At 33.4% G+C, this 17820-nt stretch overlaps 1 protein-coding gene and 1 pseudogene across 1 annotated transcript; one reads left to right on the top strand and one right to left on the bottom strand.

The window, feature by feature from the left end:
- Positions 1-22: 22 nt before the first annotated feature.
- Positions 23-916, bottom strand: LOC9322610. Its single transcript, XM_002888040.2, has 4 exons — positions 809-916; positions 563-725; positions 358-451; positions 23-272 (listed from the first exon to the last, which is right to left on the bottom strand). Exons 1-4 carry the CDS (start codon positions 866-868, stop codon positions 83-85), a joined length of 507 nt encoding a protein of 168 aa, XP_002888086.1. The 5' UTR covers positions 869-916; the 3' UTR covers positions 23-82.
- A 153-nt stretch (positions 917-1069) lies between these two features.
- On the top strand, positions 1070-11830 carry LOC110230741 (annotated as a pseudogene).
- The last annotated feature ends 5990 nt before the right edge of the window (positions 11831-17820 follow it).

Raw genomic sequence — 17820 nt, forward strand, 5'->3', positions numbered from 1 at the left:
ATTATTAACAGTAGAGTAAGAATTGGCCATGGCTAAAGATCAAGTTATCAGCAGTAGTAGTACTTACATTCCAATCCAATGGCTAAAGTTCAGATAATAGATTCATCATTTCATCTTCCATGTAAGCCAAAATCGAGTTCTTCACATCAATGTTCTTCATCTCCATAATCCAAACTTCGTTTTCCAGAAACTCCCTCTCCGACAATAAATTCCTTGATTCACTATCCTCAATCTCCTTCTGGAATCGAAAACACATATTCACAAACCCTGCCCTGGATACAAAATTCCACAATCAATGCTTTCTTGATCTAAGACTCTAGAATAAACATTCTTGTTTAAAACGCAATCAATGATTACCGCTTTTCGGTTAGCCTTGTAATTAGCTCACTGTGGTCACTTCTCAGGCGATGAATCTCATCCTCCAATAGCTTCAGAGAGTTTCTTGAATCGGCTTTTAAGAAAACAAAACATAGTGATAGAAATTTAACATTCGAATGTGAATTTTAAGAACACAAAATCATTAGGGAATTTTAGAAACCAAAAGCAACTCAAATTCAGTAACCTGTAACGGAGATCAAACCGCTGATCTCGAACTGAGAAGCAAGGAACGATCTAGTAAGCTCAGCTTCTTTAACGGATAGAGTCGATCCCATATCAGAACACGCTCCGATCTCTGATTCGATCTCTCGCGACACCTGAATGTTCGCTTCGATTTCCCGATTGACCTGTTTCATTCGATCACAGCTCAAATCAAATTAAGCTAAAGACGAGAAACCAAACCAGTGAAGAGGAAGAAGAAGAGGGAAACCTGATCAAGCATGTCCTTGAAAATGGAGATCTGACATAGAATCGCACCTGAATCCTCCATCTCCAAAGCGCTCTCTCTCAGCTCTCTTGCTTACGCTTGTTTTCAAATTCAAAATCAAAACCGTTGAGTTAGAGGGAAGATAAGGTTATACTGGGCCTGATGGGCTTTTAAAATAAAATCGGCCCAGTGAGACCTAATGTGCATTCATATTTTGGATCTTTCAATATTCGGAAATACGAACCGATTCGGAATCAGTTTGGTTCGGTTTGTAGTTTTTTTGGTCCGGTTTTGGTTTGAATTCGGCTTTTGGAGAAAACTTGTGTTCGAAATTGTAGTCGTAGAAATGACTGTTGAAGTCGTCTTCTCTCCGGTGAAACTGGCACACCAATGTTGATTGACTGTTGAATTCTTCGGCTATTTTGGAGAAAACCAGTTACGCCCAGATGGCTGGAGATTGAAATGGGGCATTAGTGGAGCTCTGAAAGTATTCTGATTAATGCATTACAAGTGTTCGTTAAAATGCCTGAACGAAATTTAACGTAGTCTCCAATTCAAGAAAGCTGTTCCAATGAATCCAGTAACAGATCGTCTTCCTCTGATTTACTCATCTTTCAGATGATGCAAGAGTGTTGATGTTTATCATTCCCAGATTCTGGATACTAAGAGCTGGCGGCAAGAACATGGGAACACCAAGAAATTTCAGTCCCTGAGTTTTTTTTTTTTTTGGCTTTCTTAGTCTGAAGAAGATCTAGTTTTTTGGAGAGGGAAAAAACCACATGGGGAAGAAGAGGATCGTGTTCTTTGCTTATTTGCTCTTATGCACCATCTTTATAAGTTTAAGCTTTGCAGGGATAACCAAAGCGAGTCCTTTGTCATTTGGACAAACTCCCAGCTCCTCTAATGGTGTTTATGAATTGGGGTTCTTCAGTCCTAATAACTCACGAAATCAGTATGTCGGAATCTGGTTCAAGGGTATCATTCCTCGGGTGGTTGTCTGGGTGGCAAATAGAGAAAAGCCTGTTACCGACTCCACTGCAAATTTCGGTATCAGCAGCAATGGAAGTCTTCTGTTATCTAATGGCAAACATGGCGTTGTGTGGTCTACCGGAGATATTTTTGCATCTAATGGGTCTCGTGCAGAGCTTACAGACTATGGAAATCTTGTTTTCATAGACAAAGCCTCGGGAAGGACTCTATGGCAAAGCTTTGAGCATCTTGGTAATACTCTGCTCCCTACGTCAACTATGATGTATAATCTCGTCACTGGTGAGAAGCGAGGATTGACTTCTTGAGATGCATGGAGGAATGATCTGCAATCACAAGACGTCCCAGGTTTAGAATTCTTTGAGATGAATACCATACAAACTGCCACCAATGATTTCAGTCTATCGAACAAACTTGGACATGGTGGATTTGGTTCCGTTTACAAGGCGAGAAACGTTTTATCCTCTTCACTCTTTTTCTTTTCTATCTTTTCTCGAGATTACATTTGCAACTTGTTTCAGGGAAAACTGCAAGATGGAAGAGAAATTGCGGTAAAGCGCCTTTCTAGCAGCTCTGGGCAGGGCAAACAGGAGTTCATGAATGAAACAGTCCTGATATCAAAACTCCAACACAGAAACTTAGTCCGGGTTTTGGGAGTTTGCGTCGAAGGGAAAGAGCAGCTATTGATTTATGAGTTTATGAAAAACAAAAGCCTTGATACTTTTGTCTTTGGTGGGTCACATCTTTCCTCTTTCCTGTAGCTTTCCCCTTTATATCTGGAACTGGTTATCTTATAGTTTTGACATGGTATTATTGCTTAGATTCAAGAAAAAGGCTCGAGATGGATTGGCCAAAGAGATTTGACATCATTCAAGGTATTGCACGTGGACTTCTCTATCTCCACCGTGACTCTCGCCTCAGAGTTATTCACCGAGACCTGAAGGTCAGCAACATTCTTCTGGACGAGAAAATGAACCCGAAAATATCAGATTTTGGGTTGGCTCGGATGTTTGAGGGAACCCAATATCAGGACAAAACTCGCAGGGTTGTCGGAGCTCTGTAAGAACCATTCTTTGATAACGTATTAAACTAGATTGATAATCATATATTAAACTGGGTGAAACTGTTTGACCTTTGAACAGAGGATATATGTGAAAGTGCAAGAGCTATTAAGTACTTGAGAACTAGCTCACGATTTAAGACAGAAACTGAGTCAGGAACTGAGTCACAAGCTGAGACAAGGATTTCTTCTTAAAACTCTTTTGATTAATAGAAAATACGTTTACAAGGTCTTCCTTAGACTATTTTCTATTCTCTCAATCTCTCGTTCTTAGATCACAACCCGATCAAGAACTCTCTCAAGACAAATCCCTTAGTCCCCTTAAGCATTATGCTTTCTCACAAGAAACCACATAACCTTAATGTCTAAGAATTCTCTTTCTCTCATGTGCTCCCCTTTTCTAAAGCCTAAGCACCCTATTTATACTAAATAGGTCGTGGCTATACAACAAGCCGATTTCCTATTCTAACACTAATAGGAATAGACAATTTCCTTTTTCTTTAAGGATTAGGAAATTGTCCTTTCTCTTCATGTTTCCTTTTCCTCCTATGAAAAAGAAACTCTTCAGTCTTCTAGAATCTTCTCCAAGCTTCTAGTATCCACAGCCAACCGCCATAGACCGACTTTACCAATTTCCATATGCTCGCTTCACGTTGCTCTGTTCCCCTGAACTACTTCTTGAAGTACTCTGAACTAGTACAACGACTGCTTCAACAGCTTCATCTTTATTATTTGCCTTCTATAAATGCCGCTTTCTGTTTCTCTTCATCTTGATATAAAACTTATTAAGAATACATCAACAATCTCTCCCTTTCTTAGTGAGTTTTATAATCCAAGCTTCACACATCATTAACTTCAATTATTACTTTGATGATCTCCAAACTCTCTCTCAACCTTGAAACAAAGATCTCAGCAGCTTCTAAAACTCGGTCTTCACAACACCAACAATATGTCTCCTGAGTATGCATGGACTGGAGTATTCTCCGAGAAATCAGACATTTATAGCTTCGGAGTTCTACTGTTAGAAATCATCAGCGGAGAGAATATCTCAAGGTTCAGCTATGGTGAGGAAGGAAAAGCACTTCTTGCATATGTAAGTAAGATTTTCTTATGTTTTCATGCATTTGCAGAGGTTGCAAATGCAAAAGGTTTGTTGCTTTGATATTCTTAAGATCTGAAACTAAAAAACAGGCATGGGAATGTTGGTGTGAAACCCGAGGAGTTAATTTTTTGGACCAAGCTCTTGCTGAATCTTGTCACCCATCTGAAGTTGGAAGGTGTGTCCAGATTGGTTTGCTTTGTGTTCAATACCACCCTGCAGACAGACCAAACACACTTGAGTTGCTGTCTATGCTTACCACAACATCAGATCTTCCTCAGCCGAAACAACCTACGTTTGTAGTGCATGATTTTAACATCAGAAGGATCAATGAAGGTGTTACAGCATAATGTAATGGACTGGGAATCAAGCTACGAGGGTCCAGCCAATTCATGTGATATATACGGTGTATGTGGACCTTTTGGGTTTTGTGTTATCTCAGATCCTCCAAAGTTTAAATGCTTCAAAGGTTTTGTTCCTAAATCGATTGAGGAGTGGAAAAGAGGAAACTGGACTAGTGGTTGTGCGAGGCGTACCGAACTACATTGTCAAGGAAACTCTACTGGCAAAGATGCAAACGTCTTCCATACTGTTCCCAACATAAAGCCTCCAGACTTTTACGAATATGCAAATTCTCAGAATGCTGAAGAATGCCTCCACAATTGTTCTTGCTTGGCCTTTGCTTATATTCCTGGAATAGGGTGCTTAATGTGGAGCACGGACCTAATGGACACAATGCAATTTTCTGCAGGAGGAGAACTTCTTTCCATTCGTCTTGCACGTTCTGAGCTAGGTATGACTTAGAATAGAATTCAAGGACCTTCTTTATCTTTTGCAATTATATCTTCTACTGCATTGATATTGATGCTTTCGATAGAAGCATGACTTATTGTTTATCTTGTGCTAAATTCCTCAGATGTAAATAAGCGGAAGAAGACCATTGTTGCTAGTACAGTGAGCCTTATCCTATTTGTGATCTTGGGCTTCGCTGCGTTTGGTTTCTGGAGATGCAGAGTGGAACATAATGGTAACACATTGATGACTTTACTATCGAACAATCTCTCACTGTTAATCTATTTATTTGGTTGTCAACAAAATTGCTCTGTTACATTTGTTACGAAATATCGTGAAATAAAAAGGCGTTTTTCCACTACATCAAACCTACACTAAATTGACGGACTTATATATACAATGTTCTTTTTGGTACTGACACACAAATTCTAACCCAAATTTTAGCTTGTTTTAAAAACTCTGAATATACTCACTTGGCACTGACACACAAATTTTAACCCAGCTCATATATCAAACGGTGCATGGAGGAATGATCTGCAATCACAAGACGTCCCTGGTTTAGAATTTTTTGAGATGGATACTATACAAACTGCCACCAAGAATTTTAGTCTATCAAACAAACTCAGACATGGTGGCTTTGGTTCCGTTTACAAGGCGAGAAACTTTTTATTCTCTTTGCTCTTTTCTTTTTCTGCCTTTTCTCGAGATGACATCTGCAACTTGTTTCAGGGAAAACTGCAAGATGGAAGAGAAATTGCGGTAAAATGCCTTTCTAGCAGCTCTGGGCAGGGCAAACAAGAGTTCATGAATGAAATAGTCCTGATATCAAAACTCCAACACAGAAACTTAGTCCGGGCTTTGGGAGTTTGCGTCGAAGGAAAAGAGCAGCTATTGATTTATGAGTTTATGAAAAACAAAAGCCTTGATACTTTTGTCTTTGGTGGGTCATATCTTTCCTCTTTCCTGTAGCTTTCCCCTTTATATCTGGAAGACTGGAACTGGTTATCTTATAGTTTTTTGGGTAAATTGCATGTTATGGCAGTTGACCAAGTTTTAATTTCATGTTTTGGCAAAGTGAGAATGGGCTTTCAAGTTTTGACAATTTAGCCAAAATCTGACCATTTTACCCCTGCCAGCGTACCGATGTACTGTTCACTGTACGGTTCAGTTATGCGGTTCAGTTATGTACACTGTTCCGGTTTAGTTATGCAGTTCAGTTATGCGATGTACTGTTCACTGTACGGTTCAGTTATGCGGTTCAGTTATGCGGTTCAGTTATGCGATTAACTGTTCACAATTTTCTTATAATCTTTTGTTTTTTTACATTTAATTTATTTATTGATTTTGTAAATCTAGTTTATATTAGCATATTTTGAAGTCGAAAAACTAAAATACAAACTCTATAAATATTACGTACACCGTCTCCACAATAGTACATGATATAACTGAAGTACATATCCATTTTATAATCAATACTGTGTATACCGTAAACTACATACACGTAAATAGAAAAAACTCAAATAAGGACATATTTCTACCAAAAATATCTTACCAATTTCATACAAGTTTTCTACGAACTCAATTAAAAAAATATTAATAATTTGTTTTCAGTAAATAATTGAAATCAACTATGATCAACACACAAATTGACTCTAATGAGACTCACAAAACTCCAGCTCTGTTACGCAATTTACATAATCATATGTCAAATACGAGAAGCAGTAGAAACAAACCTCACAACTAAAGAAAAACATTGAGGAAGAGTATGTTTTAACGTGACACAGAGCCGTGTGTGGTTTGAAAATCTTAAACACTTGTCAGTAGATGATTCGCTTTTCCATTTTATAAATATTTATTGTTTTTATATTTTTAGTTAAAATTCTTTTTTTTTCTATCAGACCCATTTTCATATTTTTATTTCTATTTTAAATAATATTTTATTTATTATTATCGAAGACTATTCACGATTAGCAATATCATATACACATATGTGCGTAACGGTAATAATATATACGTACACGGTAATAATGTGTACGTACACGGTAGTAATGTGTGTGTATATATGTACGTAAATATCTAAATAATTTGTATATTTACGTTTCAAATATTTTTTGACTATAAAAACAAAACATTCAAATCATGTATGAACAACATATGAAAAAAATACAGTCATACAAATAACTGACATAATAACTTAATTTTGATGTCAAAAAATTAAATTAATGTTGTACCATGTACGCTCCAATAAATATTTTTGTGTACGTACATAGTATAAGACTTATGTGATTTAGGCATTTTTAGGATGTAACTGTTTGGAGAGATCGTATGATGCGGACATCAAACATGTTGATGGACTAGCTGAGCTATTTGCTGAAGGAGTTGTAAGAGATAAACATAATCCATCAAACAAACAAATTATTCTGAATGAATGTGATGCTGGAGAAGTTTTGATCTTCTTGATTTACAAAGTTTGGAGCCAAGACAAGCATTGATCTTGTAAGTAATGAAATTGGTTAAGAAGTTTTTTGTTATAACACACTAGGGTCTTGATTGTGTTCGAAATCAACATTGTTTTTATATAAAAACCCAGAATATTTTTATTTCCAATTTTTTTAGTTGAAAATGCTGAATGAGGATAGATTTATGTATATAAGTGTGTAGTTGGGAATTCTTTTTGTTTTTTGTAGATATAATCATGCTTTCATTTGCATTTAATGGGGTTCTGCTGAATTTATGATGCAAGTAGGTAATGGATATTCCCGTATTTACTATGGTGGGTGAGTGGAGATGCAAAGAAGAAGAATGAAAATTTGAACCATGGGAAGGCTGGTTTGGTCGTTGTGTACGTGTTAAGGAAAACATGACGTACACGGAATTTGTACTTACATTATGCGAGGTTTTCAGTTTGAAGTCCACCGAACGCAATCCAATAATTAGTTACTGGATGCCGGGAAAGATGTCAGTGATGATAGAAAGTAAACGTCCTCCTGTCTACATTGACAATCAAATGAGCCTGGATACCTTCTTTTTGATTCGTGGTGGGGATCCTAGTGTCACCTTGTTTGTCTCTTTCATTACAACCGTCAAGAAACTCGGGAATACTGTCCCTAGGACCGATGGTGACGATGGTGAGAGTTACCGTGTGTGTGGGAGTGCAATGACACCAAATCCCATCGTAGCGGCTTCAAATGTAGATGGAAATAATGAGGCCGTAGATGAGCAAGACGACATTGAAGACGATAAAACAGATGAGGATGAAGAAGATGAGGAGGAGGATGAAGATTACGATTTCAACAAGTGGAATGATTTGATTGTAGAAGAATATGGAGTTGGCCATGTTGAGGAGGACGTCTGTGACATTCCACCGACTGGAACCGGCAGAGGAATACAGTCGTATATTGGCAGAGTGTACGACCACAAGTCAACGTGTACGTACATGAGAAACCAGTGCGAATTTGGGTGACACTCAGCTAACTATGAATTCAACCCGGACATGTCAACATGGATTGCTCCAATGTACGTACACTAGAGAATGTGTACGAGACACATGATGCGAAGGTAAATTTGTTACGTATACGGTAGTGGTAGTGCCGAAGACTACATTACAACGAGTGGACTGATTTTGGTGTTGAGAAATATGGGATAAGACATGTCAGAAATGTTGATGACACTCAACTTACTATGAGGCTAACATGAAAAATTCAATTGATTATTAGAAATGTGTACGTATACTAATTAACATGTACGTAATTGATAAAATGTCGATCATTTTGGAAAAATGATGACATTCAACCATTTGTGAGTCATAACCAGGAGGTAAGACATGATTTTTGGAAGAATGTACGTACATTACTAACTATGTACACGAGAAAGTATCTGACGGTAAATGTTTGACGTACACAAATGCAAATTGGCATGATATATGTAAAGTGAATGGTAATTGTGTAGATTTTGCTCTAGTCTTCGATGATTTAGTAAATGCCCGAGTTGATGAGACAAAAATATAAATTAGTACGACAAGAGAGACATTGTATGTTGGGAGTGTATTTAGAAAAAAAAAATCAAATAACAATGGCATCATATCTAGTAGGAGCGTCATAGAATACATCCCCGCCATCGCCAATATTGGTTTATTATTTTATCAATAAATTTATCTTAACAAATCTAATTTATCGACAAAGGTGTATGTTCATTATTATACGTGTACGTACATAAGTTTTTCAGAAATATGAAGAACAAATATTCTTTGACTATATATTTTTTTAATTATTATATATGCATGTATTTTATTGAGATATATGAAGAAGTAACAAAATGGCTTAATTTTGGAGTCAAATCCTATAATTTTTAATTTTTTTTGAAGAGGGTGGTTAGAGATTTATTACAACCACTTTAATATTATACGGAAAAACGGTCTATTTCCCCACGAGAAGTATCACATCACGACAGATAGAGCCCAATCTATGACCACGTGCTAGATATCCCCAAAATAATAGTTTTCAACCTATAATCCCCCAAATTCATAGTTCGAAAGCTATTTTTCCATAAATCTGGATTTAATCGGTTTATGAACTAAACCGATATAAAACCACTTAAACCCGATATGAAACCAAATTTAAAACCCAATTGACATTTTAAACCCGACCCGATCTAAATCCCCAAATTTTCTTAAAAATCCCCAAATTCTCAAATCTAAGAACCCTAAAATCTCCCATGTTCATCATCGTTCTTGCTCCTCCTTCCATACACAATTCGAATGTTCAAACTTGTGTCTAGTGTACAGTGAAACGATGAAGCTTCTCAAAAAAACATACAAAGAAAGAGGTGAAGAAATTCATTTTATGAAGATTTTGATCTAAGAAAGTGTAAAATCAATCAAATTTCACATTGAAATTAAAACACGTCCTGCAATTTCGGTGTCCTACTACCAAAACCAACAACAACAGTATCTTTGATACAGAAGGAAACATTTGGAACCAACAACTGTCCAATTGTCTTCTTCTTCTTCCTCTTCTTCTTCTTCCTCTTCTTCTTAACCATGGAGTCGGGTAAAGTTCAATTAATGCATTGGAGAAACTGATAGTTGTGATCCCATAGATAGACATAGAGATATAAAAAAAATAGTTTTAATATTTAATCGTTTGATGATTTGATTTGGAATTAGATAAAAGCTACATAACAAGAAGAAAACGAAGAAATACAGTAGGTGGGTGAGAGAGAACGTTGGGTTGGGTGTTTTTCTTGGGTCGGGCAATTAGTTGTAATTGGGTTGTAATTGGTTTAGCTTAGGTTTAATCCGGTTAAATATCTTTATTAGTTGGTTAAGAAAACAGTAAACCGAGTAAAATCAAAATTTATGGATAATTAGATGAAAACTATTATTTTGGAGAGATATAGATTTCGAACTATGGATTCGGGGGGTTATAGATTGAAAACTATTATTTCGGGGATATCTAGCACGTAGTCATAGATTGGGCTCTATCTGTCGTGATGTGATACTTCTCGTGGGGAAATAGACCGTTTTCCCATATTATACCATATACGTTCCACTAAGAAACTTTCGTGTACGTACACCGTAAATTGCATATACGTACAGAGAAGAAATTCTATAAAGGGTATAACTGTAATTTTTCAGTCATCTTCAACCTGAGTATATTTTTCTGCAACCCTAATTTTTTTGCCATCGTTAACAGTTATCTCATAATCTTGTTTTCTTTACGTTTTGAATGCTTTTTTACTTATAAATCTTGTAAATCTAGCATATTTTAAGTTTGAAAAGGTAAAGTTGAGTCTCCGGAAATTTGTTGCATTTGGCTCGTCGCCGGAAATATGAAATTTATTTCCACCTCCTCGACTCAAAAACTCTGAATCGAAGATGAATGAGAGACTATTCAGATCTTAAGAAAACGATTATCACTGAGATTTTTGAAGATGAAAAAGTTGAGATTTTTGAATTCTTTTACTCTTTCTGTTTCTTTCAATAATTTTTTTTTCTCACTTATAATGAAACAAAAAAAAAAAAAGTACAAACGTAACTAAATGATAATAGTTTATAGTTAGGGGCATTTTGGTCCGAAAAAACACAAATTGTTAAATGGTGAAAGCCCAACTTGACTTTGTCAAATGGTGAAAGAAAAATTCAATTCCTTACTAAACGTGAAAATAACTTTAGTTTTTACATGGTATTATCGCTTAGATTCAAGAAAAAGGCTCGAGATGGATTGGCCAAAGAGATTTGATATCATTCAAGGTATTGCACGTGGACTTCTCTATCTCCACCGTGACTCACGCCTCAGAGTAATTCACAGAGACCTGAAGGTCAGCAACATTCTTCTGGACGAGAAGATGAACCCGAAAATATCAAATTTTGGGTTGGCTTGGATGTTTCAGGGAACCCAGTATCAGGACAAAACTCGCAGGGTTGTCGGAACTCTGTGAGAACAGTTCTTCGATAACATGATAACCTAATTCCGTTGTCATGATAGTCATATACTAAACTGGGTGAAACTATTTGATTTTTGAACAGAGGATATATGTCTCCTGAGTATGCATGGACTGGTGTATTCTCTGAGAAATCAGACATCTACAGCTTCGGAGTTCTACTGCTAGAAATCATCAGCGGGGAGAAGAACTCAAATTTCAGCTATGGCGAGGAAGGAAAAGCACTTCTTGCATATGTAAATAAGACTCTTTATGTTTTCATGCATTTGCAGAGGTTGCAAAAGGTTTGTTGCTTTGATATTCTTAAGATCTGAAACTAAAAAACAGGCATGGGAATGTTGGTGTGAAAACCGAGGAGTTAATTTTTTGGACCAAGCTCTTGCTGAATCTTGTCACCCATCTGAAGTTGGAAGGTGTGTCCAGATTGGTTTGTTTTGTGTTCAATACCACCCTGCAGACAGACTAAACACACTTGAGTTGCTGTCTACGCTTACCACAACGTCAGATCTTCCTCTGCCAAAACAACCTACATTTGTAGTGCACACTAGAAAATACGACACCGTCAAATGATTCGATGATCACTGACAATGAGATGACAGTCTGTGATCCAAGGACGTTGAAACTGTAGAATGTGAATTATTCTCCACGAGGATCAAAATTTCTAATGTTGAGAAAATTACATCCCTTCTTGGCCAATCAATCTCCAGCCTTTCTCTTTGGTTGTTCCCTTCTTGCATTCTTCCTTTATTATTCAGAAACTTTTTATCCATGTGGAAACTGTTTGTCTGATAGTTTTATGCCTTATATTCAAGAAAAAGGCTGGAGATTGATTGGCCAAAAAGATTTGTGCCTCGAATGTTTACTAGTTTTTAAGTGGATTTTGGTTTTTAGATTTTAGATTTTGGATTATGGTTTTTAAATTTTTGGTTTTTGGTTTTTGGTTTTTTTGCTATAAAAATAAAAATTAATAAATAAAAAATTAAAAAATTAAAAATGAAACATAATCACATTGAAAAAAGAAGTTTTCTACAAAAACCTCAAAATTATGGTTTTTGGTTTCTCTTTGAAATTTGGAAAAACCACTCAAAAACTAGTTTTCCTAAATTTTAGGGAATCTAATTTTTTAAAAACTTGAATGGTGAAAAATTAGATTTTTCCATAAACAAAAACCAAAAACCACTTAAAAACCATTAACCATTCAAGGCCTTGATATCATCATTACATGATTCCACTTGCAACTAACCCCGAATAATCCTATACTATTATTTGGGAGTACACTTTATAAGATACCCTTAACTAACCTTCCTTTTTGTAAGAATCTATATATACATTTTTGGATGACTTTTAGCAAATAAATCCTGGAGTTGGACCTTATTTACGGATGAATGCCATTGGCATTAATTATTTAAATTTGAAAAATATTAATTAAAGATATTACCAATACGATTTCGAGAATCATAAATTCATATCTTCCTTAATTTTCTGAGTCATTAATGTGATAATCTTTAGGAAATATTTCTCTGTAAAAAAAAAAAATCCACATTAATGAAGGCATTAAAATCGACACTAACAATTAAATTATTTAGATGTTCAATTATTTTAAGATTCTTATATCTTATTTGATATTTTTTTTTAATATCTCATTCTTTAATTACTGCGTTTAGAATTTATTGGTTGTTACCTATTTTTTGGTGAAATTTATTGGTTGTTACTTAATAAGTAATTATGGTGCGTTTATTTTAGTTAATATCTAATTTAAAGGATTTGTTTTCTTTTATTATTAATAAATGAATAACATGTATAGAAATAAAAGATTTTTTTTGCGACTCCATAATAAAAATATTAAACTCTTATTTTCTATATTTCTTACACATAATATCCTCTTATTCAATAACAAAAAATATATATTACATATTTTTAAAAATATTTATAATATTTAAATTATATGAAAAATTTGTAATATTAATATTATTTCAACTCTATACAAATTTAATATATATGTATATATATCTTATGGGAACCATTTAAAAGAAATTTTTAAATTGACTTGAATTATATAGCTTTTAAATAAAAGTATTATTAAAAAGAAAAATAACTAAATAATGTTTAATTTCACGGGACGGGTAATATGATGGGACGGGTTTGGGTTGATATTTATAAAAGATCGTATACCACAGGTGAAATCCTAAAATTAACAATCAAAATAATCTATCAAACAAATTACATTTTGATTTTTTTAAGAAAATATAGCCCCGCGGTGTACCGCGGGTTAAAATCTAGTTTACTTAAGAATGCCATTACAAAAATCTTCTTTTATAACAAATTTCATTCAATTTATTAAGGATAAAGAAGTAAAATACTAATTTATGTCATTTAATTAATTTAATTAAAGAGAAATTGTTAAAAATGCCCATTTTTCAATACCCCTTTTCAAAATGCCCCCTTTGAGAGTCCATTTTTAAGTTTACCCTCTTTTAATTTTTAGTGACCATTTTACCCTTATTTGAAACAAAATTAGATCCACAAAATACAAAATATTTTTTGCCGGGAAAAGTGATCCCGCAATTTTCCCGCCAAAACACTTGTAAAAACTTGTAAAACCTTTAAAATACCTTGTACAATTTTCCCGTAAAAAATTTTCCCACCAAAAAACTTTTTTGCGGGAAAAGTGATTGCGCAATTTTTTTGGCGGGAAAAATTTACAAGGTATTTTAAAGGTTTTACAGAGTATTTACAAGTGTTTTGTAAGGTTTTACAATGTATTTTAAAAGGTTTTACAAGGTACTTATAAGGTTTTATAAGGTATTTATAACTTGTAAACCTTATAAAAAACTTGTAAAACCTTATAACTTGTAAAACCTTATAAAATAGCTTGTAAAATCTTATAATATCTTATAAATACCTTATAAATACGTGTAAAACCTTTTAAAATACATTGTAAAACCTTATAAATACCCTGTAAAAAACCTTTAAAATACCTTGTAAATTTTTCCCGCCAAAAAAATTGCGGAATCACTTTTCCCGCAAAAAAAAATTTTACGCGGGAAAAATTTTTACGGGAAAATTTTACAAGGTATTTTAAAGGTTTTACAAGTTTTAACAAAATCAAATTTGTAATTTTGATGTGTGCACATTCTCATGTTTTCCTTATATATTTGTGATATCTTTTATTAAAAGAAGGGTAATTTAGTCAATTTGTACATAAAAAGGGTATTTTTTAAAATGGATAGCCAAATAGGGTATTTTTGAAAAGGGGTATTGAAAAATGGGCATTTTTGTGAGTCTCCCTTAATTAAATCATAAAACGAAAATCTGTTATTTTTTTTTTTAAATGACCAATCAAAATGAACATATAAGTTTTGATATCTAACTTACCATATTAATTTGTTATTAATCATTAAACTTCACCTCTCATCTTTATATGATTATATTAATATGAAACAAATAAATCATCATATCATTTACATAATAAAAAAAAAGTAATTTTTTTTTCTGCATATGCCAAGATTTGAATTTTTAAAAACGCATATAAATTGTTCAATCTATAAAGGAAACAATTAAACGGGTCAAAAATTCAGACTTGAGTAATATATTTCTTTTACACAAAATAAAGTCAACAAAAATTCCGACTGAGAAACGAGTCAGAATTTGAATATTTATATTCGATTTCATACATTTATTTTTTTGAAATGTATAATTTTATATACTACAATAAAAATTTAAATATTTAATTTGCAACATTTAAAATAAGTTTTACTTGATATTTTTAGAGAATATCATCAATACTTAAAACGTTAAAAATTATAAATACTCTAATTTGATTATTTTTAAAAATATTTATAATAGGTAGCGGGTTAAATATAATATATTATATGATGAAATGAGTTTTGATCCTTATAACTATTTGAATAGTTATATTTAATTTCATATAATTTGTTTTTTGAAATTCATAATTTTATAAACTACAAAAAAAAATTAAAGATTTTAATTTGGAATATTTAAAAATAGTGTAGAACATTTAAATATGGTTTGACACCTCTAAATATTTGAAAATTTGATTCCGCAAGAAATTTTAGAATTAACGAATAATAGATTGTGTACGCAATATTTTAAAATGAAATATTAAGATTCTAAAATAAAAATATAGACTTCATGCACGGGCTGATTTTGGTATTATTATATACTAAATATATGTTTATAACATATTCGATTATGCGAATAATTGGTAAATTCCGTAATTATAAATCTCAAACAAATTCTGTAATTAGATTAGCTCAAAAAAATCTTTATTTCAACAACCAAAGAATTATAAATTGAAAAAGAATTTTGTAAATTAATTCAAAATAATAGCTAATTTTCTTAATTAATTCAAAATAATATATGTTTTATATGTGATTCATTTATGATATTTGAATTTTTGATATAATTGAAATATATGCAATCCTATTTTGTGGTTGTTAACATAAATTAACTTATTGTTCAAAAAATATTACTTTTTTAAAAATAAAATTATTTTCCGTTTTAATATCTTTAAAAAAAAATTATCCATAATTGAGTATTATAGAAATTTTTTTTTTTTTATTCTAATATTGTATATTGGGACTGACAAAAAAAAATTAATATTTTTTTACTTACTATTATAATATATTAAAACTTAGTTCTAATATATATATATATATATATATATATATATATATATATATATATATAGTACGGGTGATGATCTATTGTATACGTATTTTGGATCATTTACCCATCCCGAAACACACGAAACTGACAAAAGACTTTGCTCAAAAAAAAAAAAAAAAAAAAAAAAGAGACTAAAAAATCGTCGACGCTACTTTATTTTATTAAGCTTTTTATTTAGAAGAGGTAGTATCTTTTTCTCTACCGTAGTTTTGCTTATGGTACCTTTTTTTTCACGCCAGCCCCGTTTGATAGCATCAACTAATATAGCCATTAACTCATAACATTCTTGATCTGACCATGACATATATGGGCCTTTCTTTTTCTTTTTTGACGTCTCTCCTGCCTCTGCCTGGTCTCCTGATTCCATTCTAAAAAAAAAAGGAAAGTAAAAAACACAAAGAAATCTTTCATATGGATCAAGAGAAACTGTAGTGTAGATTATTATATAAAAATGGATTAGAGAAACTTACGAAGGATGATTGTGGTTTTTCTTCAAACTGGTTTTAGGAGATGATCGTTGTTTTTTTTTTAGAGAAGTGAGGAAATGATCACCAATATTATATATAGGAGAAGTAAGTGTAACTAATACTATTTTTTGGGGATTTTAAGATATATGGTTGATAGATTTTATAATAAACAATAATTTAATAAATTTTAAAAGTATAGAAAATCTAGCAACAATATTCTTATCTAATAAAATTGGAGCATATCCATAAAGAATAAACATGCTTCAGCACTGATGTGTATCATATAATTTTTCTCACGTTATTGTTCTCACGTTATTGTTCGTCCAATAACAAACATATTTTGTTGTTCTCACGTTAACAAAAACAGAGCATCACGATTCACAACTCACGAGCACACCCGAAACCTTGCAGATGTCGCAGCTACCAAAGCAAGCGTGTCATTGTCATCTTAGCTTGTGTTCACGAGGATAAGGAGATCAATCCGAAGTTGTTGTGTCGTTGCCGTCGTTTGGCGTTGTTTCATTTTGAGTCACCGTGGTTGATTCTCGATCAACCCCGTCAGATAGAAAGAGAGACACGGCTAAGACATGGTCACATGGCATCTCTGGAGGTTACGAGAAAACAGGAGAAGTGAGGTCTCATGTGGAAATGTGATGAAAGAGGCAGTAATCTCGTTAACACAAAAAAGAGAGAAAGGGAGAAGAGGAGAGAGAGAGAGCCATGAAGAAGAGGAGAGAGTTGGAGAAGTCGCACAGGTGGTGGAAATCACTGGTGGCTCTATTAGCACATGTCATGGTCGTGGAAACTCTCGATGGTGGTCAAGGATCAAGCTTGGAGCAGATCAAAGGTGGAAAAGAAGATATGTTGCACATGAGTTCATAGCTAATGGTTTGCACATGAGGCTCTTGGTTGCTCCAGAAGAGATGTCAATGGGAAGACGAATCATTTGAGGGAAATTTTGATGAGGTCTTGGCTCCAGAAGAGATGCCAATGAGAAGAAGACCCATTTGAAGTCCGTACGTCCTTTTTTTTTCCCACCGAAATCACAACGTAAAGGCTCAGAATTTGTTCAATACATTTTACACTAATGTTTCTATTAATTTCTTGTCAAATAATGGTGTCATAGAATTTTACATAACATTGAATAACACTTGAATTTAATAGAATTAAGAATTCAACAAATTGAATAACACTAGAATTAAAAATATTTCAAAAGAATGGTTACAAATACTTATCTCAATAACACAAGAATTAAAAATATTTCAAAAGAATGGTTACAAATACTTATCTCAATAACACAAGAATTTAATAGAATCTACAAAAAGTCAAAATGAATAACAATTCAAATTCTATTTAATTCTATCAATTTCCTTCGTCCAATACCCCCCAAAGTCTTCGCGGAAGATTCTTCTCTGGCCTGTGGCTTTACGACACGAGTCATACACTGGCACACCAATGTTGACTGTTGAATTCTTCGGCT

Source organism: Arabidopsis lyrata (genome assembly GCF_000004255.2).
Source record: "Arabidopsis lyrata subsp. lyrata unplaced genomic scaffold ARALYscaffold_2, whole genome shotgun sequence".
Classification (NCBI taxonomy): domain Eukaryota; kingdom Viridiplantae; phylum Streptophyta; class Magnoliopsida; order Brassicales; family Brassicaceae; genus Arabidopsis; species Arabidopsis lyrata.